The 24397-nt window shown below is 41.1% G+C and overlaps 1 protein-coding gene across 1 annotated transcript in view; it reads right to left on the bottom strand.

Moving 5' to 3' along the window:
• SLC2A13 (solute carrier family 2 member 13) overlaps nt 1–23596 on the bottom strand; it is a 146138-nt gene extending 122542 nt beyond the window's left edge. Inside the window, exon 1 of the mRNA XM_002193899.6 lies at nt 22764–23596. Coding sequence (XP_002193935.3) covers nt 22764–23310 — 547 coding nt within the window. The 5' untranslated portion in view covers nt 23311–23596. The remainder of the gene's footprint in view (nt 1–22763) is intronic.
• Between the last annotated feature and the right edge of the window lie 801 nt (nt 23597–24397).

Here is a 24397-nt window from a genome sequence, read left to right as displayed (position 1 = left end):
TCTTAATGAATACTGATTCTACCACCACCTGCAGAGGAATCTTGTTCAAAGCATACCAGCCAAAAATACTTCTCATCCTCAGTTAGGCCTTGACCATCTCAACATGTGGATCTCCAACCAAAATGACTCTCTAATTCTGCAGCTTCCATGCCAGCTTTCTTGCCCTGACAAATGTGTTCACAGTGTTTGCTGTCTAAAACAGCCTTTATGGATTTCTATTCAGACCTTACTTCCTCTACTGCGTGTCCCAAAACCTACAGGTTAAAAACATTCAAGCAAAAATTTCAATTCAGAAGACACATTTGTTACATATTTTCAATTATAATTTCAATATCAAAACATATGCTTTGCCACTCCGAGTCTGAAAAAGTACAGCAGGAGGTTTCAGGGAACAGGAGGAGGCAATTAGGAAAGCCTCCCCAGTTCATCTGACTGTCACGCAGCAAGCATTCATATACAAAAACAACGTTCTTGAAAAAACACCAGGAGTGAAAAAATGGCTATTCTGAAACTGATCAAAATAAGAGCAAAAAAAATCATATGACTTTAAAGAAATTATCTTTTAAATTCTTGTGTGTTATTTGCATTACTCATTTGCTTTTAGCAGCCGTAGAATATGTCTATGTTCTCCAGACTTTCCTCCTCTGATTTCCATTTAAGACGCACTAGCACACAGGAGAGTAAGTTCTTCTGAAAAGGCATAGTCAGAAGCAATGCATTAGCCAAGTATAAAAATCTCAAAAATGCATAAGCAGTATTTGTTATGTAATTATTTTAATAGCCAGATATAAAAGAAATTTGAAAACAAAGAGCAGCTTTGCTAGTAAAACAAATATAGCTGAAATGGAATCTTTCCTTAATCCTTCATATGAGAATGCTTTCATTTAGATGACATTTTTTAATATGCTCTCACTGTTAAATTGCTCACACCAAAAAAAAGATTCTTGCTGCAGGCAAGTATATTACTACCTAACTAGTAGAGCTGACGAGTGACAAGACATGAAAAAAAGAAAATTAAAACAATTAACTGGAAATCTGTCAGAGAAGGCTGAAGCCCTACATTGTGCACCACAGCTATGAAATATGAAAAAAGAGAGCAGGGAAGTCCAGTCTTTATCCACTTGAGTAACCAAGGCATGAACTTTCTGATCTCATTAAAAGGATAAAGCTTAGAAAAAACAGAACAGAAGGTTCCTTAAATTTTGACCAGAAGATGCATATAATTATTATACGGGAAGCATCAGATGACACAACGGGCTGAAAACATCATATTAAAAGTTTTTCCACTCCTAAAATCACTTAGGAGACTAATTACTAGGCCTCCTACTATAATCTGCAGACTTACCAGTAGAAAGCAGAGACAAGTCTGCAGAGACAATTTTAAGACAATCAATAGACCAGAGGTGTGAAAAGACATCTTAGAGTCACGTTATAATCCAGAAAGGTATTTCCAATATGAACACACAAGCATCATAAAGAATTCATCAAAAAGTTCATAAAGTAAGTCAACAAACCTACTGACAATAGAAATAAAAAGGTCAATGAAGGAGAGTTCCTATGATAATTATAATTATATTTTAAGAAATGAGATTACAGTAGAAAACACAAGGACTTAAAAAAGGAATCCAAGTTATTTTTTGTAAAATGCATTTGAGTATAAATGCTGAGGAAATGGAATAATTGTAAAGACTTCTTTGTGCAAGATCAGACAGATATAAATGTACCCTGTCCAGATCAGGATTTCCACCACAGCTCCTGTCATGTCTCCAGCCGATAGGAGGGAAGGTGCATCATAAGAACAAGAGATGAGCAACAAAAGCTGGAGACAGGATATTGAATGAGATGCACTTTTACTGCTAGCACAATAAAGGAGCTCTAAGGTAGTAGAAATGTAAATGTCAGTCTTTTCACTGGCATCAGCCAATAACCAGTGTCAGGAGCAGCAAAATCACAGGGAAGGGTTTCTGAAAAACTTTTGTTATTACTGCAACTCAATTAGTCTTTCATGCTTAGTAATAAAGAGGACTGACAGTTAACTAGAAGTGTTAAGGAGGCATATCCAGAAGCTGATGTCTCTTTGTATCATGGTTCTGTCCCTCCTGTCCAGCTTGTGCTGACCCTTTGCATGAAAACCAAGCAAACCAAGGATTACAACCAGCTGGAAGGATATCCACCCTCCTCTCAAGGGGGTTGTACCATTTATCTCTTTTAAACAGTTCACAAAGACATCAGATGACTGTACTGGCCCCTAGGCAGGACTAGTCATGACAATGGAATAACCTGAACCACCATGACTGTCCAGGTGGAAACTAAAATTAAAATGTGAAAGAATCATAAAAAAAGTGCAAAGAAATATCTGATCCTCTTTCAGAGTACAGCAACTCGGCAATTAATCTCTATTAAAAACAAAGAACATACAAAGCTTATTATAAAACTTTTTGTTGTTAGGAACTCCAAATGAACAGGCATAAACTAAACAGTCTCCTTTCAGAACATCCTTCATTAACACATAAAGCTGCACTGAGGTACTTAACCAAGGTAAAATATTTCATACATCTTGCAAGAGCAAATTTTCATTAAAACATTAAGCTTCAATGCTGCCAACTTTAAAATTCACTTAATTAAGAAGTATCCCATAATGGTTTGTGTTAATGGTAAGGATTCCAAGCAGCAAGTGATTCTACAGACAGGGATTTATAGAGGCAAACCTGATGAAGAAGCATGTTGATGGCAAAGGGAATTAGGAATTAAATATTAGCAGAGGTTGCTATAGTACAAGAAAATTTGAAACCAAAGTCAAGGTGAGTTTTTTGGGGGTGTGACAGGAGTATAAATAACAGCAAATTCCTAAGATGATATGGATAAACTTGCCAACCTACAGCTGAGTTAATGTTTTCTCACAGCAACTTTGCAGGAAATCTGGTGATTTTCCTACATCTTGGATACTGAACATGCAATCTGAATTTAGTGCCTTGGAAATTTGATTGACCCCAGAAATATGTCACATTATATAGACAAGAAGACTTTCATCGAGTATTTTCTTTCAGTTGTGTTCCCACAAAATTATACTTTAAGGTTTTGGCTTTACTCTGACAAAACCAGAGTTCTTGCCAACTGGTAATTTTAGAATATTGCTCACATCTGAGTAGCAAAACTCAGGAGGACAGGGGCAACATGTTGGTTAACTTCCTGAAAGAACTGAAAAGTTCTACAATAACTATATAATATTTACATCAAAGAAAAATCAATTTACATAGTTTGCGGAGAAAATAAATCTATCACTGACAAAAGGGATACATTTTAACTGCAAAGGATATTTATTTTAAAAGCTTTTACAAACACACATACAGAAGCTGTCAATAATCAGCCACCTCCCATTCTACAGACAGCTCCACAATATATTACAATTATATTGCTCAGCTTAATCAGAAATTAAGCCTTTTTATAGTCTCATAGAGTCCTTTTGTGCTGTTACAGTTAATACTTCAGCTTTCAGTAATGACAGCCAACCTAAGGGGATAGCAGAGTGCCTTATTAAACATGCTAATAGGAAATACTTGAGAAAGCAGTGCATTTGAATGCTGTTCTAGTACACTAACCATCTCCCTAGCAGATAAAGTTAAAATATTCATTGCAGAGCTTGTATTTGAGTGTGAATATCAGTGAAAGCTCAAGTCCTCTCCAATATCTTGGCTTCCCACCCATTACACATATCTAGTAAAGGCATTATCAGCAGTTTATAACTGGTTACTGAAAGTTATTTCAAGGATGACTGGAAGCACACACTTCCCCATTTAGTATCTCCTCTATGTCAGATTAGTAGAAGTCAATTTCTTAGCTGTGGCACATCTGTACTTGGCTACAGGAGAGCACTGAAATGCACAAGGGCAGTGGGACAAACCAGCAGCACTAAAATCACATGAGAGCACAGATCACAGTAATGGACAGACTTACGTGCATCTCTTCTAGAATGAGGGCTCAACATCAGCAGCCTTCATTTAAGTCTGGTATTTGAACACTAATTTACTGAATTGTAGAGAGCTGGTTCATCATAACTAAAAACCTGTACTGTTGAGCATCTAATAGACTAAGTAATTCCAGACCTTTATGCCCCTAACTAGCTACCAGCCCAAATCTGTGTGATCAACATTGCAATTATAACCAAAACCCTATGTTACTATGTGGCATCCAACTGTGAAGGAGTCAAGGACCAGAGCAATATGAAGAAATGCAAATTAAGCTCCTCGCTAGTTTATATTGTCTCAGATTTATAAAACAATCATATCTTAATGAGCCTGAATAAATAATTCTTTCTGATGACCACAAGAAGGCCTTTTTACTGTTGTGTGCTATCAGCATGGATCAAAACCACAAAATCCTTCTTCACTTCAGAAAACCTCAAATTGCATCCAACAGAAACAACCACAACTGTCATATAGTAAATGCAATGCCCCAAGAAGATAGCTTTAGCCTTCCACAAGAGTAATTTGAAGTTTTCAAGCTCTCCCTTGTTCAGAAGACACAGAATTAAATTCAGCTCATAACAAAATGAATATGCCAACACAGAATACAATTCCTCCCTAATTAAAGTGTTAAGACCTTTCTCTGGCATCTCCAGGACAGTATCTCAGAAGAACAGCCTAAGGTAATCACATATAATAAAGAGACATGAATATTCAACAAAGCATATTCAAGGAGGGACTATTTATCACAGTTCTGGTTTTCCTACACTGAAATTCTTTAAGTCAAGGAATATTTTTCATCTGGAAACTGGGGGTTATGAATGGAAATAAGTGAGCCAGGACACTTGAGGGAAGACAGACAAGAACCATATACAGGCTACAGTGTGAAAGTTTATTACAGTAAACCTTAGTTTATTCAGCTTATTAAAAGAAAACAGTTTAGGAGTTATAAAAAGAATGCAGTAATCTTTAATAACAAACAGGCAGTTATTTTAAAAATACTGAGGATATTCTATGATTCTAAGTGTTCGAACCATCTTAATCTTAATCTGGGGTCCTATTCAAACTCAATTTTAGCACTATCTGTGGAATAGCTCATTTTGGGAAGAAAATATTCTTAAACAGATAACTTTTTCTATTCAAAATTATGTTGAGATTATTCAAGGTTATAATAATTTAAAAAATAATGTTAAGAGCAAATTTATCTTGAGTGACAAAATCAGTGAGTGGGATTTAATTAACCAGAGGCAAAATAATCAAGATAATTATCTAGAAAATGTGAAGCAAAGTTCTTTGCAACTGTCCAAGCCTATGACCACACCTAGCACTACAGATGTCAAGTTACACTTCTCAGCAAACTGGAATTAGTTACCTGTGTTCAGTCATTCTTTATGGCTACCATCTGTTCCTATTAATCCAGGCTGTGAAACTCCCAGCCAGACCCCACCCAGCTGCCTGAGTTCCTGAGTATCCCACTGAGAATGCCATACTGGGAATCTGTGCCTGTAGCTCATATCTGTGAGATCTCGTTTCAGAAAGATACAAGAAATCATTAAGAAATGCATTTTTGAATCATTATAGCAATACTAGAATAACTATCAACCCTAGAAGTTAGTCAAAACTACCAAAAACAACTATGAAAAAGTGCTAATTTGTGCTGTTTCTGAATTAATTTTGATCAAGAACTATTTACAAAAATCTGTAACTGCATTGTAAGATGCAGACCTTTCACTGTGAAAGAGTAAAGCAGCTTAGATGCTTATACCACTCAACACTTATTTTTATCACATGGCAAAAACTTCTCACTTGAGAAAATAAGAGCTTTTTTTTTTATTTTCACTTGAAAATTTTCAATACAACATAGTAGTTTTCTTTATGACAGCTTGTATAAACACGTAAGTCAAGCACTACTTGATCTGCTCCAAGAGTGGTTTCAGTTTAAATAAATACTAATTGAGATAAGCAGTGCTTTTCTGCAGACATTCTCCAGCACCAGCAGACTGCACTGCATGTGCTGCTCACACCTAGGAAGAACCTGCAGCTGCTGAAGGTGCTCAGGTCCTGAGGCAGCCCCAACCACAGATGAGGAATTGCTTCCCCATCCACTGGCTGCTCCCTGTCCAGCAAGGCAGGGGGTCTGGATGAGCATCCCCATCTCAGCTACCCCCACTGGCCATTGCAGGCTTTTGGTCTGGTGGCTGGCATGGAATTGTGCCGAGGCACAAATCACCATAAGCACTAACTGAGAGGCTGGAGGTGCCAATCTGTCTCTTTCTGCTGACTTAGCCACACAAACTGGAATTTCCAGCAGGGAAGTATGGTTTTATAATGACTCAGAAAGATTTGACAGGGCTCATCTGCATAGCCATTCATATATGACAGAAAGTCAGCATTATAAACACAATCTTTACAGGGTTGAAAAAAAACAATCTCACATCAAAATCCCCAGAACAAACAGTTGAATGCTTCAAGGATTAGTACATATTTTCTGTGCAGAAAAATTTTATTTTCAGGGGACAAGGGTAATGGTTTGAAAGCTATACAGAAAACAGATGTTTCTTTCTAACTTTACACTTCTGCTTATATGCCATTTTTTCTCTATTTCTACTACAGTTATGATTTACCCAACTTAAAAGTATTCTAAGAGAAGTGACATCTATATAAACATGAACAAGCTTTGGAAGCTGAACTCAGCCAAAAGCATGCCTGCAGGTTATACCTGAAAGCTGTAGTTACACTCTTCAACTAAGACCTAAATTGTTTTTAACAGTGCCTCTTTCTATATGCACAGCTTTCAAAACAGTGAAACTGGTTAACTTCTCTGTAAACTGCTTTAGGTTTCACTGGGTTTCAAGTCTAGCAACTGTCTCCAAACATGAAGCTTCAGATGAAGATGAGCAGAAGAACATATTTTCTTACCTACAACTTCCAATTAATTAAAAGAAAAATAAAAATTAGAAAGACTAATCTCATTGCAATTTTAGTGTTTTAGAGATACAAACAAACATTTTAGAGAAAAAGTAACATTGAATTATTTCATTCCCTATTCAGGAAATCCATTCAAAAACACTATCTATTTAATGTATATTTCCCAGTAATCTTGTGCTTGCCATGGGTAAATACAATGCAGACATCAACACACAGAACTCTATTTTTATAGGAATTGCTACATTTATCCACTTGTGCAGAAAACAGCATGACTGGTAGGAAGATAGGTACCAGTTATATGGTTTTGTAACTATTACTCTAAAAAATAAACAAAAGCCTTGTAAGCCTTTTACAGCCTAAGGCTTGATTTTAAAATCTAAGTTTCAATTATGTCTTTATAATGCAAGTAGCACTCATGACAGTAATATAAGTATAACTACAGTTATAATGAAAATACAGAAATCACAGCAATTGCTCAGTTTCTTTCTACACTAGCAGATTCATATACAACCAAGCTTGTGTCTACAAACACAACTGATCCATGTAGAGACAATAAAATTCCTTTCTTTTTGACCATATGGGAAAATATTTCCAGTATTGGAGGGTGGAGGGTGGTAGAAATCAGTTCAGTACTTATTCTTCAAGGTACTTTCTGTAGCACCCACGTTTTGCATGCTAGGGACAGTAAGGACTTTCCCCATGCACGTGGGTTAAGCCAACCAGTGCTGCACATTCTTTGCTTTAAGAGAAGCAGCTCACTCTAGCTGCCACTAGATATTTAAGTGTGATATCCAGTGTCCTTCTCCTCATGATCTGGAGTTTCCCTGCTACCAATTCAATAACAGCTGCTCAGTGCCAGTGCAATGCAACTGTAATAGAACAGAATCCTAGGGAGGAATCCCAAGTACAGATCGCTCAAGAAAAGTGGTATTCTCAGGAAGGGTTTTAAAAGCACAAGGATCTTGCATTAGAATACTCTTAGCAGAGGAATAAGCCAACTTCTTCATGTCACACAGGTTTACACATGGAAATGACTTGTGACTGCTCTCCTAGACAGACACAATTGCAGCACTCATGGCGTACTATTCAAGCTGTCAAGGGATACAAGGTTATTTTACACACTTTTGATGTGTATTTACTTTCATCAGTGGCTCATACTGACAAAAAAAAAAAAGGTTCAAGTGAAGAATGAGGCTGCTGCACTTGAGGGGGAAGAAAGCAAGACAGTAGTGTCAAGTGCTAAAAAGGAAAAAAGGAACAGATCAACTACTCCATTACCAACATCTAAGGGACCAAGCAGGAGTGGATGGATGCTGCAGGTGGAAAGAAATTACTGCTAAATTTTGTCAGGGAAATGGACTGCCAAAGAGTTTTCTGGGAAATGCTGCTCTCATGACTTTCAATTTTTGACAACTTGCAGTTCTTTAGATGCATTGTGATGGACAGTCATTTTCCAAGCAACAGATGTAATTCTGTAACAGCTGCTTTACTTCAATGTTTGCTTACTCAGCACCAAGCACAACTCCTGAGGTCCCCTGCAGAGCAGCTCTTTCCTGCCCTATTTTCATTCTCCAGGTACAGTTGCAGGGGAGGATTCAGGCAGAGCTCCAGGTCAGCCTACAGAGAAAGCTGGGCAAGCACTGCATTGTTCTTGGTAAATCTCATTAAGTGATACAAGATTCTGATAACTTTAGGTAACCTCAAGATTAAGAGGAAATAAAGATGGGTATCTGAAGTGCCATTCGGCAACTCAGACACTGCATTGATTCTCCTATCTGTCAGTCTGCTGTGTTGCCCCTGTACAGTGACAGAATAGTGAAAATGAGAAATTTTAAGAAAAATTAGGAGCTGTAATTTAAAAAAGTATATCTGACAGTCTCATTCCAATTAACACAGATACAGCAAGTATCTCTAAGATAAAATCTGCTTTTCCTGGGACTTGCACTACACAAGTTGCAATAAATCAGTGTAAGTTGTCAGATAACAAGCTGGGCAATGAAATACTCCACTGGTTCAGTTTGCTGTCTGCCAGCCTCCAAGTGACCCAGCTTTTTTGTACTTGAGGCACAGCTACTAGAGAGTAGTAAACTTCAACTTCTTCATACCTGCTCCCACTTATAAGTGGATTCCATCCTTAAAACTGAAAAGTTTATAGTTAAAAATGAATCCACATTCTCCTTCAAAGTGACAAGCCATTCTCATTTAAGGTTCAAGCTTTAAGTGAAAAGATTCATACACAAGCTACTACTGAGAAAAATAACTAAATCCATGATCTTTCTGAAAAATAAACTTTGCAAGCCCTGTGATTACAGCATTACTCCACTTTTACTGAAAAAAATTTATGAAGAAATTTCCATACTTGAGGATAACTGAAAAGTCTTAGACCAGAGCAGGGAAGGATGCCTGAATCCTCACAGGACACTTTCCAAAGAAACTCTATCAAGTAATTACTATCTCCCATCTTGATTTTCCCTATATCACATTTCACCTGATTTTTTAATGAAAGTATTTAATTAAATCTTCATACAGCAAGATTTAATTGAAACATCAATTATGGTAAAACCTAGCTACATATAATTGAATTTCCACTCAAAAGTAAAAATCACTTTATTTATATTTTAAAACATTTTTGGCCTATTTCCTCTTTCTTATTTCCCAAAACAAAAGGTAGGGACTGCTGATAATACTGCAAGAGAGAAACATCAGAAAGCAGAATTAATTACCCATTGGGGAAGAATCATTAAACTGAGCACTAATAAAGTAACTGTGAGTAGGAATGAAACCAGTTGTGATAGCTTCTAATAAAGCAGTAGAAACCTACAATGAAGCACAAAACAGCTCATAGGTGACTGGATCTCTGAATTAGTCACTACCCAAGTTAGTCACTACCTGCCAAGTTAGTATTATTTATACTTGCATATAGTAAGAAAATAATAAGTAAGTAATAAAACCACAGTATTTTCCCCATAAAATTTTACTGTCCATTGCAAAGCACACATGTTGATGACAGGCTTTTGTCAATGAGGTTGGGAATAAACTGCTATAGCAGAATATTACTCTTCTTGTCACCAAAGATAATCTCCTTAATAACAGAATCCTCCTCCCTAATACCTGTAACCTACTGCATTAATATAACAGCTAGAAAAGCTTCTCATGGACTATGCTTCCAAAGCAGTGTGTACTTTCAGCACTTTAAATGTCTACTGCTCATCATCTTGAGATCTACCTTTCACGTATCCCTAAAGGGTTGAGAAGTGTTTGCTTTACTCTGTCTGCTTTTCACAGCTGTTCTGAGTGTTCTTTGGCTTGTGTTTCTATTTGTCAGCAGTATCAGCCACTAAAAGCAGGAAGAATGGCCCCATACCCCAAAGCCATTCTTCATATCTTCTCCTGTCCTCCAGAGCACAGCTGCAAAATCTGTTTCAAACACACTAATCCTGAAAATCTGTACACTTGGTTTACAGTATGCTATTGCATAACTATCTTCAATCTCCTTTTTTCTCACCAAATAAATACAATCAACTCCTAATTAAAATACTTAGCAATATAATTTTATTTCATTACTCAATTCTTTCTGTGCATACACGCACATGTGGAACTCTCCAGATGTCTGCATTCCCTCCTACTTCCCATCCTGGCTGTCTAGAAGGCCAGGATCAGACATCATTTCTCACCAACATGGGCCAGGAAAGACAAGTATGGCAGATGAATTACTGAAGTTCAAATAGTGCTTCTTTAGCACTCACACTTCCAGTTCCTCCTTTTATACATCAGTGCAAGGACTGATTTCCCCACATCCCAGCCCAAATGAAATTCCCTGGAAAAACTTGGGGGGTAAGAAGCCATTGTAGCTACAAAAACTGGAAAACTGACTAGTTTGACTGTAGCAAAGTAGTTCATAACAAGTCCCCATCACACTTAACACAAAAGCACAGTTCCATTCCGTGTACCCCATGAAGAGTCTCCAGGAAGAAAAGCAGAATGAGTACCAAAGCCTGAGACAGCAGGCTAACAGGCAGCCCAGCTTGCCCTCATCCAAGCAGCACACTGCCATAGAGACTGATGTCCCAACAACCCATCTGAAACAGTCACACACACAAATCCATACTCAGGGATCAAAGACACAAGGGAGCGAGCATATAAGCAGAAGCTTTATTAAGTCAGTCAGAAATATGTTAATATTCTAGACAAGGAACACCAGAAAACATGCACACAGTCCCTTAGAAGTTTCACCACTACAAGGTTAATTACTGAGAATTAGCTTCTGAAAGATTAAGCACAACTGTTCTAAATAGGCTCAAATCCTGCTAAAGATCCAACTGATATTACAGAGGAGGCAAGAACTGCTGGTTTTGAGCTACGAGGAGAGGCCTTCTCTGCACTCTGCATAATAAGCTCAGAGCACTGTTCCCTCCTGTGCAAGGAAACACTCCACATCTAAGAGGATAATGATTAATAGCCCAGATATTACACGGATGTCAGGAAAAACAATTAACTTTGAATCAGGGAGAGGGCTGCAGACTGACAGAACAGACAGCTTTTGAATGAAGGGAAGGAGTAAGTGGGAACAGAGTAGGCAGAATCAAAGCCAAAACACAAACAGAATCTCTTCTCATTCTAAAGTCACCATCAGAGACACAACAGAAGGTAAAACAAGAAAGCATGACCTAAAAAAATACGCCATGAAACTCCATTTTTTTCAGAAGCACACAGGCTGTGGAACATGATATTATTTTGTGTAGCCCAGCTAGAAAACCTGCAGACTGGGGTCAGGAGCAGAGTGAAGCCCTAAACCTGCAGGATGGCAAGATGCACAAGGAAATCACACAGACCACACAGGTGCAAACAAATATTGTGTCCTACACAATGTTAGATTTTATGATAAATAGTATCTTCTCATGCAAATTGTCAAAGAACTTAGTAAAGTACATTCCCACTCACTAAAAGAGAAGTTAACATTATTTGTATAATGCTCTACTCAATGTGTGCCCACGTTTCGGCTAAATGCACCAATTAGTTTTTCCAAGAACACACCAGTCAATCATTGCAAGAGGAAGGTTCTGTGCTTTATTTCTCCTCCTCAGAGGAGAAATTCTTGTTTTCCTCCTAAGAACAACACACAGCACAAAACCAAACACAAGTACTAGCTCAAAATATTCTCACAGTGATTGAATTTTTGGGATAAAACATCATGAATGCCTATGTGCAACATTTTCGCCTTTTCCACCTCTATTTTCAGGATCCTGAAATTGCCCAGGTGGCTTTAGATTTCATTTGTACCAAGCTGTTCCAATGTGAATTGGACTGGTGAGGTCAGCAGTACCTATGATTAATGCAGGAGCAGGGAGTCTACCAGGCAAAAGACTTAGCTGAACTCCATAGTGAATAAAACCAGTCTTACCTTTTTCCCTCAGGCAGATTCCCCATTCCTGTGCTAACATAGCTACTACTGACCTCAACAGTTCAATAATCAAGGACCTGTGAACAAACAAAAAAGTCACTTGTATGCAAACATTTGCTGAAGTGCATGCTTAAAGTACACACAGCTTTGGATTTATCCACTATTTCCTCCATGCCCAGCGTGCTCCAGTTCATCCATTACCATACTGCCTTCCTCAGATGTTAGACTCTCCACACTCCCCATCAGAGCTGCAATCAACAATCCTAAAAAAATTAACTAAGCAAATCAGAGAGCGAGTACTTAGTGGTGGGACCCTATGATTTTTATCTCCTTAACCTCATAAACAAAGCTTCCTAGGTAGGCAGTTACAAGCAGAAAAGAAAATTCAAAATAACAGGTAGAGTAGGTCTTCATACAGCTAGGAACAGCAAATAAAGCACACTGACTTGAACATTAAACATACAAAAAATGCCATAAGAATGGGTATTTCTTTCCTACTGTCACCTATTGAAAAAAGGAGTACTAAATCTGACTTGAGGTCTCTGACTTTGGGATTCTGGTACACCATCCTCCACCAGCGATACAAGAATTTAGGCTCCCAGCTCTCCCTGTTCCCACTTGCACTCCAGTACGATGTTCAAAGAGGCAGTAAGAATATTCTCTGGCTCCAACACCTCATATAGGCCCTGTGCTTGTTATATTTCTAGATTGCTGAAGTTGTTCCATCCTTCTTATCATGGCTTTCAGCATAATTTAATCATCTATCACTTTTCCTATAAAAATCTCATAAGTACTTTATTAAGTATATTTATTAGCTTCAATAAAGAGGTTTTATTTCTTAATTTCTTTAGGTACCTTTAAGATAGTAGGTTTTTTTTCCCTTTTCATAATGCCTGGTAATATTTACAATTGGAATGTTGACAATTTTTATAGCTGGAATGTGAAACCTATGCTACAACAGCATGAGAAAAAATTGCAACACGCTCAGAAGTTAGTTGCCTTCAGCATCGGATCATGTAACACTTCCTTAAAGAAATTATTGAATCCTGACTGCCTATTCATTTTTGTGAGCTAATGATAGGGTAAATCAACAACTCTATTTTTTCCAGGTTAAGTAATGCAAGTTCCTCCAAGACTAGAGCTGTAAAACCTTAAGTGTCATACTGTTTGAATTTTCATAATATTAGTTTAAACCCCCACAGAATCACAGATAACTTCCAAATAGTACCATTACAGGCTTTGAACAAGAATCACTGGTAATTTAAGGGAGGAAATCAGAGGGATGCAAACAGGAGCTGCCCATTTTCACCAGCTGGTCTGGTCTTGTTTTGGAGGCTAAACTGCACCTCAAGGCATGAGAACAGGATGGCACCAGCGCTCCTCCTCCCTGCCCACTCCTCTGGGCACAGCAGCTCTGCTCTGGTACTGCACTAGGGAAAAGGAGGAGTACTTCCAGATCTGCTCATCTCTTGCACTTGGAAATGAGAGAGATGCAAAAGCAAGATCTGATTTACTACAGAAGACAGCTCAGGGAAGGGCATAAATCAAGGCAACTGCTATATTTTCAAATATTACCAATATTTAATTTTTCTATTAGAATAAATATAACTGATGGCTTACAAACAATGGCACTGCTCCCACAGCAACATATCAGTCCTAACAACATGAAGTTATTTAATGACATAAAGGTCACCTTCATGCTTTTATGACTCTCAACTTGAAGAAAAGAAGACAGTCAGAAAAGAACAAAAACCTAATGCAAAATTTTGACATCCACTCATTAATTAGAAGTGTGGTCAGTTCAAGATGGATTTAATGTTCAAATTATTGGCACCTTTGAGTAGGCCTAAGTTCAAAGTTCTTATCTGGTGAACCAAGAGTAGGAGTGCTGAAACTAAAAAAACATACCTAGAGAACTATCCAGTGTTACTAAGAAAGGGAGATTGGTCAAGTCTTTGTAGGGTTCTTGCACAGAAAAGAGATAATTTCCTATAAGCAAATAGAAATTAAAAGCTTCTTCCACTGGCACATGCCAGCAATCAATTCAGTAGATATTTCTCAGAGCAGCACTCACCAGAACACATTCCCTATTTACAAGGCCATACACCCCACAGCATGGGCAATACAAACTGTGTAACCCCAGGCAGGTTCTTCTGCTCCTTCCAACTTAGAATGCATGCCCCTGTATTTCCAGAGAAAGACAGCAAAGTAGAAGAGCTGTGGCTAAACACAAACACATCCTGAATACTTCCAGCTGCTGGAAAACAATCTTTTTGTAAAGTGATTATACACATAGACACATTAAAACCACAATCACTGGTTTTGCTTCCCTTTCAAGGGAAGCTACAGTACAGAAAACCACATACATGAGGCTCCTAAACAAATAAAAAGGGAAACAAAAGGGCTGTTACTTCTTGTTTCTGCAGGTTAGTGGGCAGAAGCTCCCACTTCTGGGAAAAGGCTTGCAAACTCTTGCCATAGGGCTCCCACTTAGGGTACCAAGTTTCTAGAACTATTTTATTTTGTCTAGACTACGAAAATATGGTAATGTCAAGGTGACTCTAATTTTAGCTATACGTTTTTGTTTACATAGCAGGTTCTCCGCCATTTCTGGCATCTCCTGGTTTTGTGTCTATCATCTGGAGATTGACAACCACTTGACTCCTGCCTCAGAAACAACTAAGCATGCAGCTGTGTGTGCTTGGCTGGCTGTTCATTAGATTAGAGAGCTCCTCAAAGCCACCACTTGAGAAAAGACTTGTGGAACTTACATCTTTCCAAACACAGTGTTGAATAGAGACCAGAAAGTTCCAGAACTGACACCTGAAGCAATTGCCACAAGCCTTCAGGGAGAAGAAAGGGACTCCTTACTTCTCCCTGAAGACTGCTCAGCCTTGCAGTGTCTGACAGCCTGTGTGCTAAAAGCATCAGGTATTCCTGCAGCTCTCCACACTGCCTGGAAAAGTTTTGGCTGGAAGTTGTCTTGTCACTCAGGAATAGAAGTAGTATATGTTTGTTGCTGTAGAACACTCACAAAGGATGAGCCCCAAGGTCAGTGCCAGGCTGGAAAACATCAGCTCAAACGAGAACCAAGAAGCCATTCAGATTAGTCACAGAGGACAAACTTCCTTCAGCTCCCTTGCTGAATTGCACTGGAAAAATCAAGGAGGAGGGTGGAAGAAAAGTTCAGGCAGAGAAGCTGGGTTGACAACTCCTGAGTACACACAACTAAAAAACTCATCTACAGAGAAGCGGGGGAAAACCCCAGAGTGACAACTAAAGAACAAGCCCAAGGTAAAGGCGAAAAGTTGCATTTATCAATAAATATACACCTCTTTCTTTTATTTATTAAATTAACACAACTGCTTCAGTGTCTGAGCTCACTAGCACACAGCCACATGAAATGATGGCAGAACTCCAAAGAAAGTCAACCCAGGTGCAATCCCTAGGGCACATATGGGGACTTCAAACAAGAATCTGCAGTTTGAAAGGGAGGAAGACACAAAAGTCTGTCCCAAACTGCAGAAGAAGCAGACACCCTTACTGTTCAGCTGAATAAGAAACCAAACCTAGGGAGATGTGGGAACACAGTGGCCAACCCCATGGCTGAGAGGTTATTGTGGCCCATTCACAGCCAGCTAGATGAGTGGGGAAGGGCTCCGGTGTCACAGTGTGGCATTTTATCTGTGCCAGCAGCATGTCTGGAAGGGACCTGTGAAGGAAGGAGGGACAGACTGTCTGAGCTAAGAAACCTAAGTTCAGTGACTGTGTATATAAACAGCCAAAATAAGAAACCACCTATGAAAAAATCCTCTTCAGAACATGCATTTACTTTGAATAAATCCTTTACTAAACCAGTCTAAATCTGACAACAAATCAGAGGAAGATTAGAAATGGAAAGAACAGGAATGTGTGCTTTTAAACCTTAATTTCTACAACTATCATGTGCAAAATAAATTTTAGAAGTATTTGTACCCAAGTTGCATCAAAGACTTCCAGAGAGTTTAACTAAAGTAATCAGATGGCTCCAGACTCATCCAGAGCCATGTTACACAAGATTTCTACAACAGAATTAACAACTGCTTCTCTTGATACTTGTTCACAGACATAATCATTGCAAAGAAAAGCCCTAAGGTGGAACTCTGCTCTCCTGATGTTCATCAGTCACTGGTTTCAGGCTTCCAGCAGCTCAGTGCAGACCGAGGCTCTTCAAAAGCTTCACACCAGAAACACTGATTGTACAGGTCAGATGTGAAAGCCCACTGAGGAAGACCCATAAAGCAATTTTGCAAACAAAGCTATCCATCAGGCCCATTATATCTCTGTGGTGCCAGCATGCCACACAGCCACAGTTTCTCACATTGAGTTCAACTATCTTAATAGAAATCACCAATTTTCAGGACTTCTGTAGGACTTGCAACCCAAAAGCTTACCATATTCGAATGTAACAATCCCCAAGATTCTTAAAATACTACTTTTAAAAGAAATTCATGCATTTTAAAACAGGATATATTCTATAAAACTCCACTTAAGAGCACACATCTGCTATAATTAATCTTGAAGTCTACTGAAAATGAGATAAGGAAAAACATAATTTAAAAGACTTCTTCTTTTCAGCACCTCCTTTTCAGTGATTCACGTTTTTCATTGCTTCTCAGGTTACAACTGGCAAAGTACAGACTAGTATGTGCAGAACAAAAATTAAGTGCAAGTTCTGACAGTGCACAGCACAAGACAGAAGCCAGCACCTCGAATCTGCTGCCTGGACTGTCCTCAGATATCCTGACCTGTGCCTCTGCTGACAAGCCTGGTGCAAACTTCAGCCAAACAAGTCACTCAGACCCAAGAGTTCCAGCTGAATGATGATGTCTCTAACATCACAGTAAGTGGATGCCACTGGTCTGTTTCTGTAGCAAACAAAGCACTTTGAAAATAAGCCCACCTACAGTGCCCACATGAATTTTTCAAGGTAAGGAAACACTTGTGTTTAACACTACAAGCTTCCTTCAAGTTGCCTTTTTATCAGGAGTAAGAAGACCATAACTTCAATTTTATGTCAGTTATTAAATGGATGCTTTCTATTTTTTTCCAGAATAAACAAAAACACTTATAACACTTATAATCCAACAGGGATTATGTTTTAATAGAACAGTTTGACCCAAGTACAGGGAAAATTATTTTAGAAAAAGTCCCATGTTTTAAAGACAGAAAACAAGTACAAGGTTTATGAACCATGGGAATTAATTTCTTTCTTAAGTTAAATAAAAACAATAGAAAAAGGCCAAAACACCTCCCTTATGATTTTAAAGAGTGTCCACAAGAATCAAAAATTCTTTTAGATATAACTCTGTGTACTTAATATTTTATTCTGAAATGGTCACTAAATATAAGGTAGCAACATCTATGTGCAAATTGCTGATTTTTGTATTATACTATCTGACAAAACAATAATGGAGTCAGTGCTTGTTGACGTGACAGTGAACTGAGCACAGAACTGAGCGTAGTATCCTGTCCAAGGCACACAAAATTAGAGGACTTCAAAATATACCATTTTTAATCTTAAATTAATCCTGGTACCCTGACAGATTTCAGCTCCAATCAGAAGTTAATGTATCCTTCCAGATGCTTTTGCACAAGAATAGATTAAGCTCTTAAAATGCAGAGATTGAATCTTGAGCACACACAGTAATGTCAGTACCTTTAGATCCTGGAAGCTTGGGTGACCATCTGTGGGCACTGACAGCACAAGAATCAATTGCAACAACCCATCCATCCCTACTGCCAGCTTATACTAATAAACCACTGTCTCCAGAGGTAAAAATAGCCTATGAACCTCTGGACTGAAAATTACAAGCATCTGTCAGAAGCAGCACAGCATATTTGGGGTTGAAGGTGACTCCAAAATGTACCAAGGTGTAAACTCCTTTAAAAAAAGCTGGTGGACACTCAGTTATAAAAACAGACTGAAGCTTCAGAGCTTCCCATATCGGGTTGCTGAGTGAGGATGAGAAGATTCATCTGGTTCTCCAAGATAAAAATACACTGGAAAAAATATATGAAAAAGCCCAGTTGTATTAAAAATTAAAAAAAAAAAAAAAAAAAAAGTAGTAATATATCTAGTAGTCCAAATTATACAGCAGACCTTTATTTAACCACTTCAACTATCATACAGTGTTTGTACTACATGATGCAAGTCCTTTGGATAAATTTGGTTATTTTTGTCATTTGGCATTGAACCTTATTGTCAATAGAAGCCAGCCCCACCAGGGGAGCCACAACCATATGCCAGAACTTTTCACTCCTGCCTAATTCTGTGTACAGTCTTGCTTCCTCTGCTCAGAAAATGACCTACATATGTAGTGAAAAGATGCTACCAGGAGCACTACATATGTCAGATTCAAATATAGCCTTTAAAAAAAATACTACAGACTTTTTGAGCACAAAGCAAGCACTGTAGGCTTGCATTGAAGAAGAAACCTCATGTATGAAAGACAGAAGTAAAGCAGAACATAAAGCACCTAACCAAGCAGGTCCCCATTGCACTGCAGACTCAGTAAAACACACATACTATAATCCTAACTCTGCTTTCATGAGAGCTTGGGTGATGTGTGCATTAAGTAATGTCTAAGCCACACATTCAGCAAGAAAACAAAACCCTGAAAGGCTGATCATTAATTGAGCACCATTCATTCTGCATGCCAGACAAGACAGGAGTATCTAATTATCCAGCTAATGACTGTACATGAAGACAGAGATCAGCTATGGAGGAGCAAGCTTAATGCTGTCACTTCCTGAACTCTGCTCAAACTGCTTTCCTTCCACAGGTGTTATCTAAGGGTTCTTGAAAAAGTAACCTGAACAGCTCACTACCTGAAGCACCATGCCAACACCCACCTACACCAGCTGTAAGCTTAAAACCTTCAACATCCCCAGATGACAGAAAGATAAACAACTCCCACTGCAGACAGATGAGCTGTTGGCAAACCATGGCCAATGGGTTCAGGCAAATTAGGACATTGGACTGATCACAGCCTAAAAAAGAAGTGATTTTGCAAATATGTCTGTTTCTAGTCTCTGCTGGTTTAGCCACAGTGATTACTCTTCTCACTCTTTGCCTTCCTTCTCAAGACAGCAAAATTTCAATAGAAATAACTCATCTCCAGTCATGCCTGGTTCTTGCTTTTATTGTTTCAGTTCTGGCCTAACCACAGGCTTTGGGACAGACCAAATATGAGCCAAGTGAAGAACCCGGCTTTCCTGTCAAGCACAGTAGCCAAGACAACAGAAGGAGGCTTTCACCATTATCAGATGCCAAAGATCCGAACACACTTTGTACCAATGACTTCTTTACCTAGCTAAGCTCATACTAAGTGTTACCAAGCACATGCAATTCAATTTCCTAAATGTTTGGATTTTGCCCCCATTTGCTGTAATGAGTATCTGTCCAAGTGTTGCATTCCTGACATCTGGCTCAGACAAGCTCCTCAAGAGTCCAGGACACCAAATGTGTTTGGAAATGGGCAGGTGGGAGGGAATAACGGCCATAACCTTGTTCTTAAGCCATTTATCATGGAACTGTTATGAACTATGTATTTAAAAATTCAGATCTGAAAAAATCTAAGGATATTCTAAGCTCATACTGAACATGTTTTCCCTTTTTATGCATGCTCTATATTTTGTATTAATACTGAGGGGAAGAAGGGCAGAAAGGGAACATAACTGTTTCCACCATAAAAATCTATTCAACATTTACAACAAAAGAAGATTTAGCCTTGTCCTTGAGAGAAAGTCTTTATTTCCAGAAACATCTCATTCTGTAATGGCTGTAGAAAAAGGATAATTTTTCCATTTCAAAAAAGCTCTAAGGAAAATGGTAAAATATGGACAAGACAGACAAATGAGAGAAGTTCCTCATTTCAATGTATATCCTCTGGTTTTCATCCTTGAAAGTTTAACTTTATTCCTTTATAAATCACAGTCATAGCCATTTTCTCACACAGACAAAATTAACACTGATCTACCCAGCAACCAGCAAGGGCAGAAGGAACATCACCACATCTGCTTTTACAGCACCACAGTACTGATCATAACACAGTAATTCACTTAGTAAATGCAAAAAATTCCACATGTATCTGGAGCAGATCTCTTGATGGGCAATTTGCACAGAGCTACAGAAAAGAAACCTAAGAAATATATAAAATTATGCAAAATTAAGAATTTTTTACTGGCTTTCAGGTAGAAAAGCATTCATAACACAACACCACTGCACCCTCACATTTTAGCAGTTTGTATTATCGCTGGAGTGTCACACTACTGAATAGATTTCTCACACCAACACTAGGAAGCTCTGGCTCAGTTTGGGCAGTAAAATGATAGTCAGAAGTCTCAGAAATGAAAGGGAAGAAAAACTTCCACCAATTTCTAATGCCTTCATGAAATTATCCAGGCTCCCTCTGGTGGGGGATTTAATGTTAGAGACTGTTCCAGCTTGCTATATGAGAATAGCTCTGAACCACAAGAGGTTTTTTTCTTTTGTAAAACAAACCATGTTACGATTAGACTCTGCAATTCCTGAAGTCTCTTATCATGCTTCAGTCACAGCAATCTCAGGTAAAGCTTTGTTTCTGGCCCTAAGCTTCATCACATAAAGAAAGGCAGTAAGTAATTAAAAAAAAAAAAAAAACACAAAACATCACATTTTTAAAACACAAATTATTGTCTTTGTGCTCCAAAATCCTCAGAACATTTCTCATTTCAGGTCTCCCGAGTCGCAGCAGAACCACCACCTCTACCCCTGATGTGGACAGAGGCCAAAGGGAGATCACTCTCCCCAGTGCAAGAGATCTAGGGCTCCTAGTTTTCATTTCTGGTTATATATTGATTATATGAAGTCCCAGGTCTCATATCTCTCCAACAACTTGAATATCATTTATTTGCACTACTGTCAGACAATACCAATATGCATATGTATCTCTCTACAAAATACCCACACACAGGAGTCAAGCAAACCACCCATGCATTTCATTTCTCTACAGCCCCTGAAGTTGTCATTGTAACCAGTTACAGTAAAGGAACATGACAAGCTTTACAAACACAAAAAGACATCACATTTGGTACTTTTAGTATCTAGTACTAAATATATGTACTACATATTGCCATCAAAATTCCTGTTATGCGTGCAATCTCATAGTCAAATTCAGTTTTGCCTCCTGAACTTCATGACTAATATTATCAACATTCTGCAGTCTGAAGTCTTGATAAAACAAAAAACATGCAGAAAGATAGCATTCAAAAGAAAAACTACAAAAACCCATCCAACTGAGGTAGCAAAACTGCAACGAATGTTGCTGTTCAGGAAAACCAACATGAGCCCTTTCATGGAAGGAGACAATTTTATTTCTGACAGCCCTTATGACTCACTAACTTTTCTTCCTTAATAAGGCCATGATTTGCATCAGAGAAAGTGTGTCTATAACAAGCCTGAGGACTCAGAAAATTATCCAATGGCTAAGAAACATAACTTTGCTACACAGACTAAAACAATTTTAGTTCTCAATTTGTCCTTGTGCTTTCATATAGAAAGGGATGCAAGATTATACCCACTATAGTCCAAGAATTCTGATTAGCCTCATACAGCCCATCTTAGATGATGAGTATAATTCAATTACTGACATATAGGATGGCAGCTGAAGCTGAAGAGCAACCCAAGCTTGAGGGCTAGTTAGGATATAGTCCCATAGGTCAGAGAAAACAACCCTCATCACTGCAAGTTCCTTGGGACAGCTACAAAGTTTTACGAGAACCTACTGCTCGCAACCCAAGGAAGGCAAATAAAGAACAGCAATTCACGTTCAGTATATCATTAATGAAATCCAAAGCCTTCCAAAGCAAGCGTTAACTTATTCAGACCAGGGAGATTACAGCCTCATTTTGCCCAGCGGCATTCCTTTAGTGCCCAAGTAAAGCCATGCGGCGAACCTGTAGAGAGGTATATCTACCAGTAGTAGAGTTCAGAAAGACAGGCGCGATCTCCTCGCCCCTGACTTGCCAGAACCCCCTCAAATGTGGCGCAAAGGGTTAACACTCACAGACCACCCTAAACATGAAACCGCAGAAAAGATACGAGACCATTCTACCTTGTACAGACAACTCCTCCAGCAACGGGGCAGGACTACACCACCTGTAATAAAATCGAAGAGGGCAAGCACACACACGGTGCCCTTGCACACCGCGCTGCGATGCCATGGGACCCCCGCCCCGGACCTCGCTCAGCCAAGTGTTCCCCTCGCCAGCTCCCCAACCTTGGGCACTCCGGGACTACTTCGCCTTCTGCTTCACCGCAAGGGGTTTGCGGGCGTGCAGGGACGGGCGATTCCCGGCTCGGTTAAACCTGTCCCGGGGGAGCGCTGCCCCCGCCGGGCAAGAGCCGGGTCCCCGCGGGAGAGAGGCGGGCGGGGCGGTGCGGCACTCACCGATGCCCAGCCCCACCACCACGCGTCCCGCCAGCAGCGTCTCCTTGTCGCGGGCGGCGGCCAGCACGCCGGACCCCGCCGTGAAGAGGCCGCTGGCCAGCAGGATGCAGGGCCGCCGGCCGCACAGCCCGTTCAGGACGCCGCCGGCCAGGGCGGACAGGGCGGCGGCGCCCACCGTGCTGGAGACGAGCAGCTCCTGCCAGAGCGCGTCCAGGTTGAGCTCCTTCTTGAGGAGGAGCAGCGCCCCCGACACCACGCCGGTGTCGTAGCCGAAGAGGAAACCCCCCAGGGCGGAGAAGACCGACACCACGTAGACGAAGCCGGGGGTCTCGTCCTGCTGGAACTGGCGCCGCGCCGCCCGCTCCAGCTCTCCGCCCGACGCCGCGCTGTTGAGGCTGGAACAGGACTCGGCGGCGATGAGGCTCCGCTCGCCCGCCGCCGCGCCCGAGCCGGCGGACCCGTCCGCCTGCCGCCGCCTCTTCTCGCCCATCAGGTTGCTCAGGCTCCGCAGCGTGTACTCCACATTATCGCTGGCCTTGCGGGACATGGGACGGCCGCGGTGGCTCCCGCCCCGACCGGGGGAGGGCAGGGAGCTGAGGCGGGCGGCTCCCGGGCTACTCAGACTAGGGCGGCGGGGCTGCCGCTGCTGCCGACGCTGCCCGTCCTCAGCGCGCCCGCCCCTCTCGGGCCGCGCTCAGCTGGGTCGCATCGTCCCCCCGCCACCGGGCGGACTTGAGGGGAAGTTGCCGCCGCTCCCAGCGCCCGGGCGGAGCTGGAGGCGGAGGCAGGCGGGGACAGCACCGAGCGCGGCCCGGCGGGCGCAGGGGCGGGCTCGGCCGCACCCCCGCCGTTCGCGGAACGGAGCAGGCGCGGCCCGGAGCGCCTGCGCACGGAGCGGGCCCGCCGCGCTCGGTGGCGGGCGGCGGGGCTGGCGATGTACGCTGGGGCCGGGAAGGAAGTCGGGGTGGAAGCCAGGAAGGAAGCCCTGGGCGGGTGGGCGCCACGCAAGCCCGGGGGCCGGTCCCCGATCCCGCGGAGCTGTTCCCGCTGGCAGCCCCCGTCTGCATGAGGTGCAGGGGCCGCCGGCCGGGGCTGCCCGCCTGCCCCCCGCGCGGCGTCCGCGCTGCCTGGGGAGCGCTGTCCGGGTGCCAGGCACGCGTTAAGGATCGCAGTTGATTTAATAACTGGATCGTTTGAACGGAGACAGCGTTCCGCGTCCGTAATTTCCCGGAGCACTGGGTGACACTGGCTTGCTGCTGAGCACGGAAGTAGCAGGTTTTCACTGCTGGGATCTCCCGGCTCTCTTGGTCCAAGCTCAGTTGCGGGGACCATTTCAGATCGTTAGTGTCGATTGATACTGTCCCGACCTCCCCTGCTCTCCCTCTTTTCGGGTTGTTGAACAGGAAGGGCCCTGGGGCTGCACAGCTCCAAAAAGCCCTTGGGTGCTGATGGCTTTGCAGTCCCTGGCTGTCGCCGGGGGCTCTGAGCGAGCCTGCCCGCCCCCGTCCCTGCCAGCTGTACCAGGAGCGGGAGCCAGCGCTGCGCTGCCGCCACAGAGCGTGGCAAGAGCGCTGGAACAAGCTGCCCAAGGACGTCTCGCTCCCTGGAGACGCTGAAAACCCACCTGGACGTGT

Source organism: Taeniopygia guttata, chromosome 1A (genome assembly GCF_048771995.1).
Source record: "Taeniopygia guttata chromosome 1A, bTaeGut7.mat, whole genome shotgun sequence".
Lineage (NCBI taxonomy): Eukaryota > Metazoa > Chordata > Aves > Passeriformes > Estrildidae > Taeniopygia > Taeniopygia guttata.
Note: the sequence above shows the minus strand (reverse complement) of the source record. Positions and strands in the feature narration are given on the sequence as shown.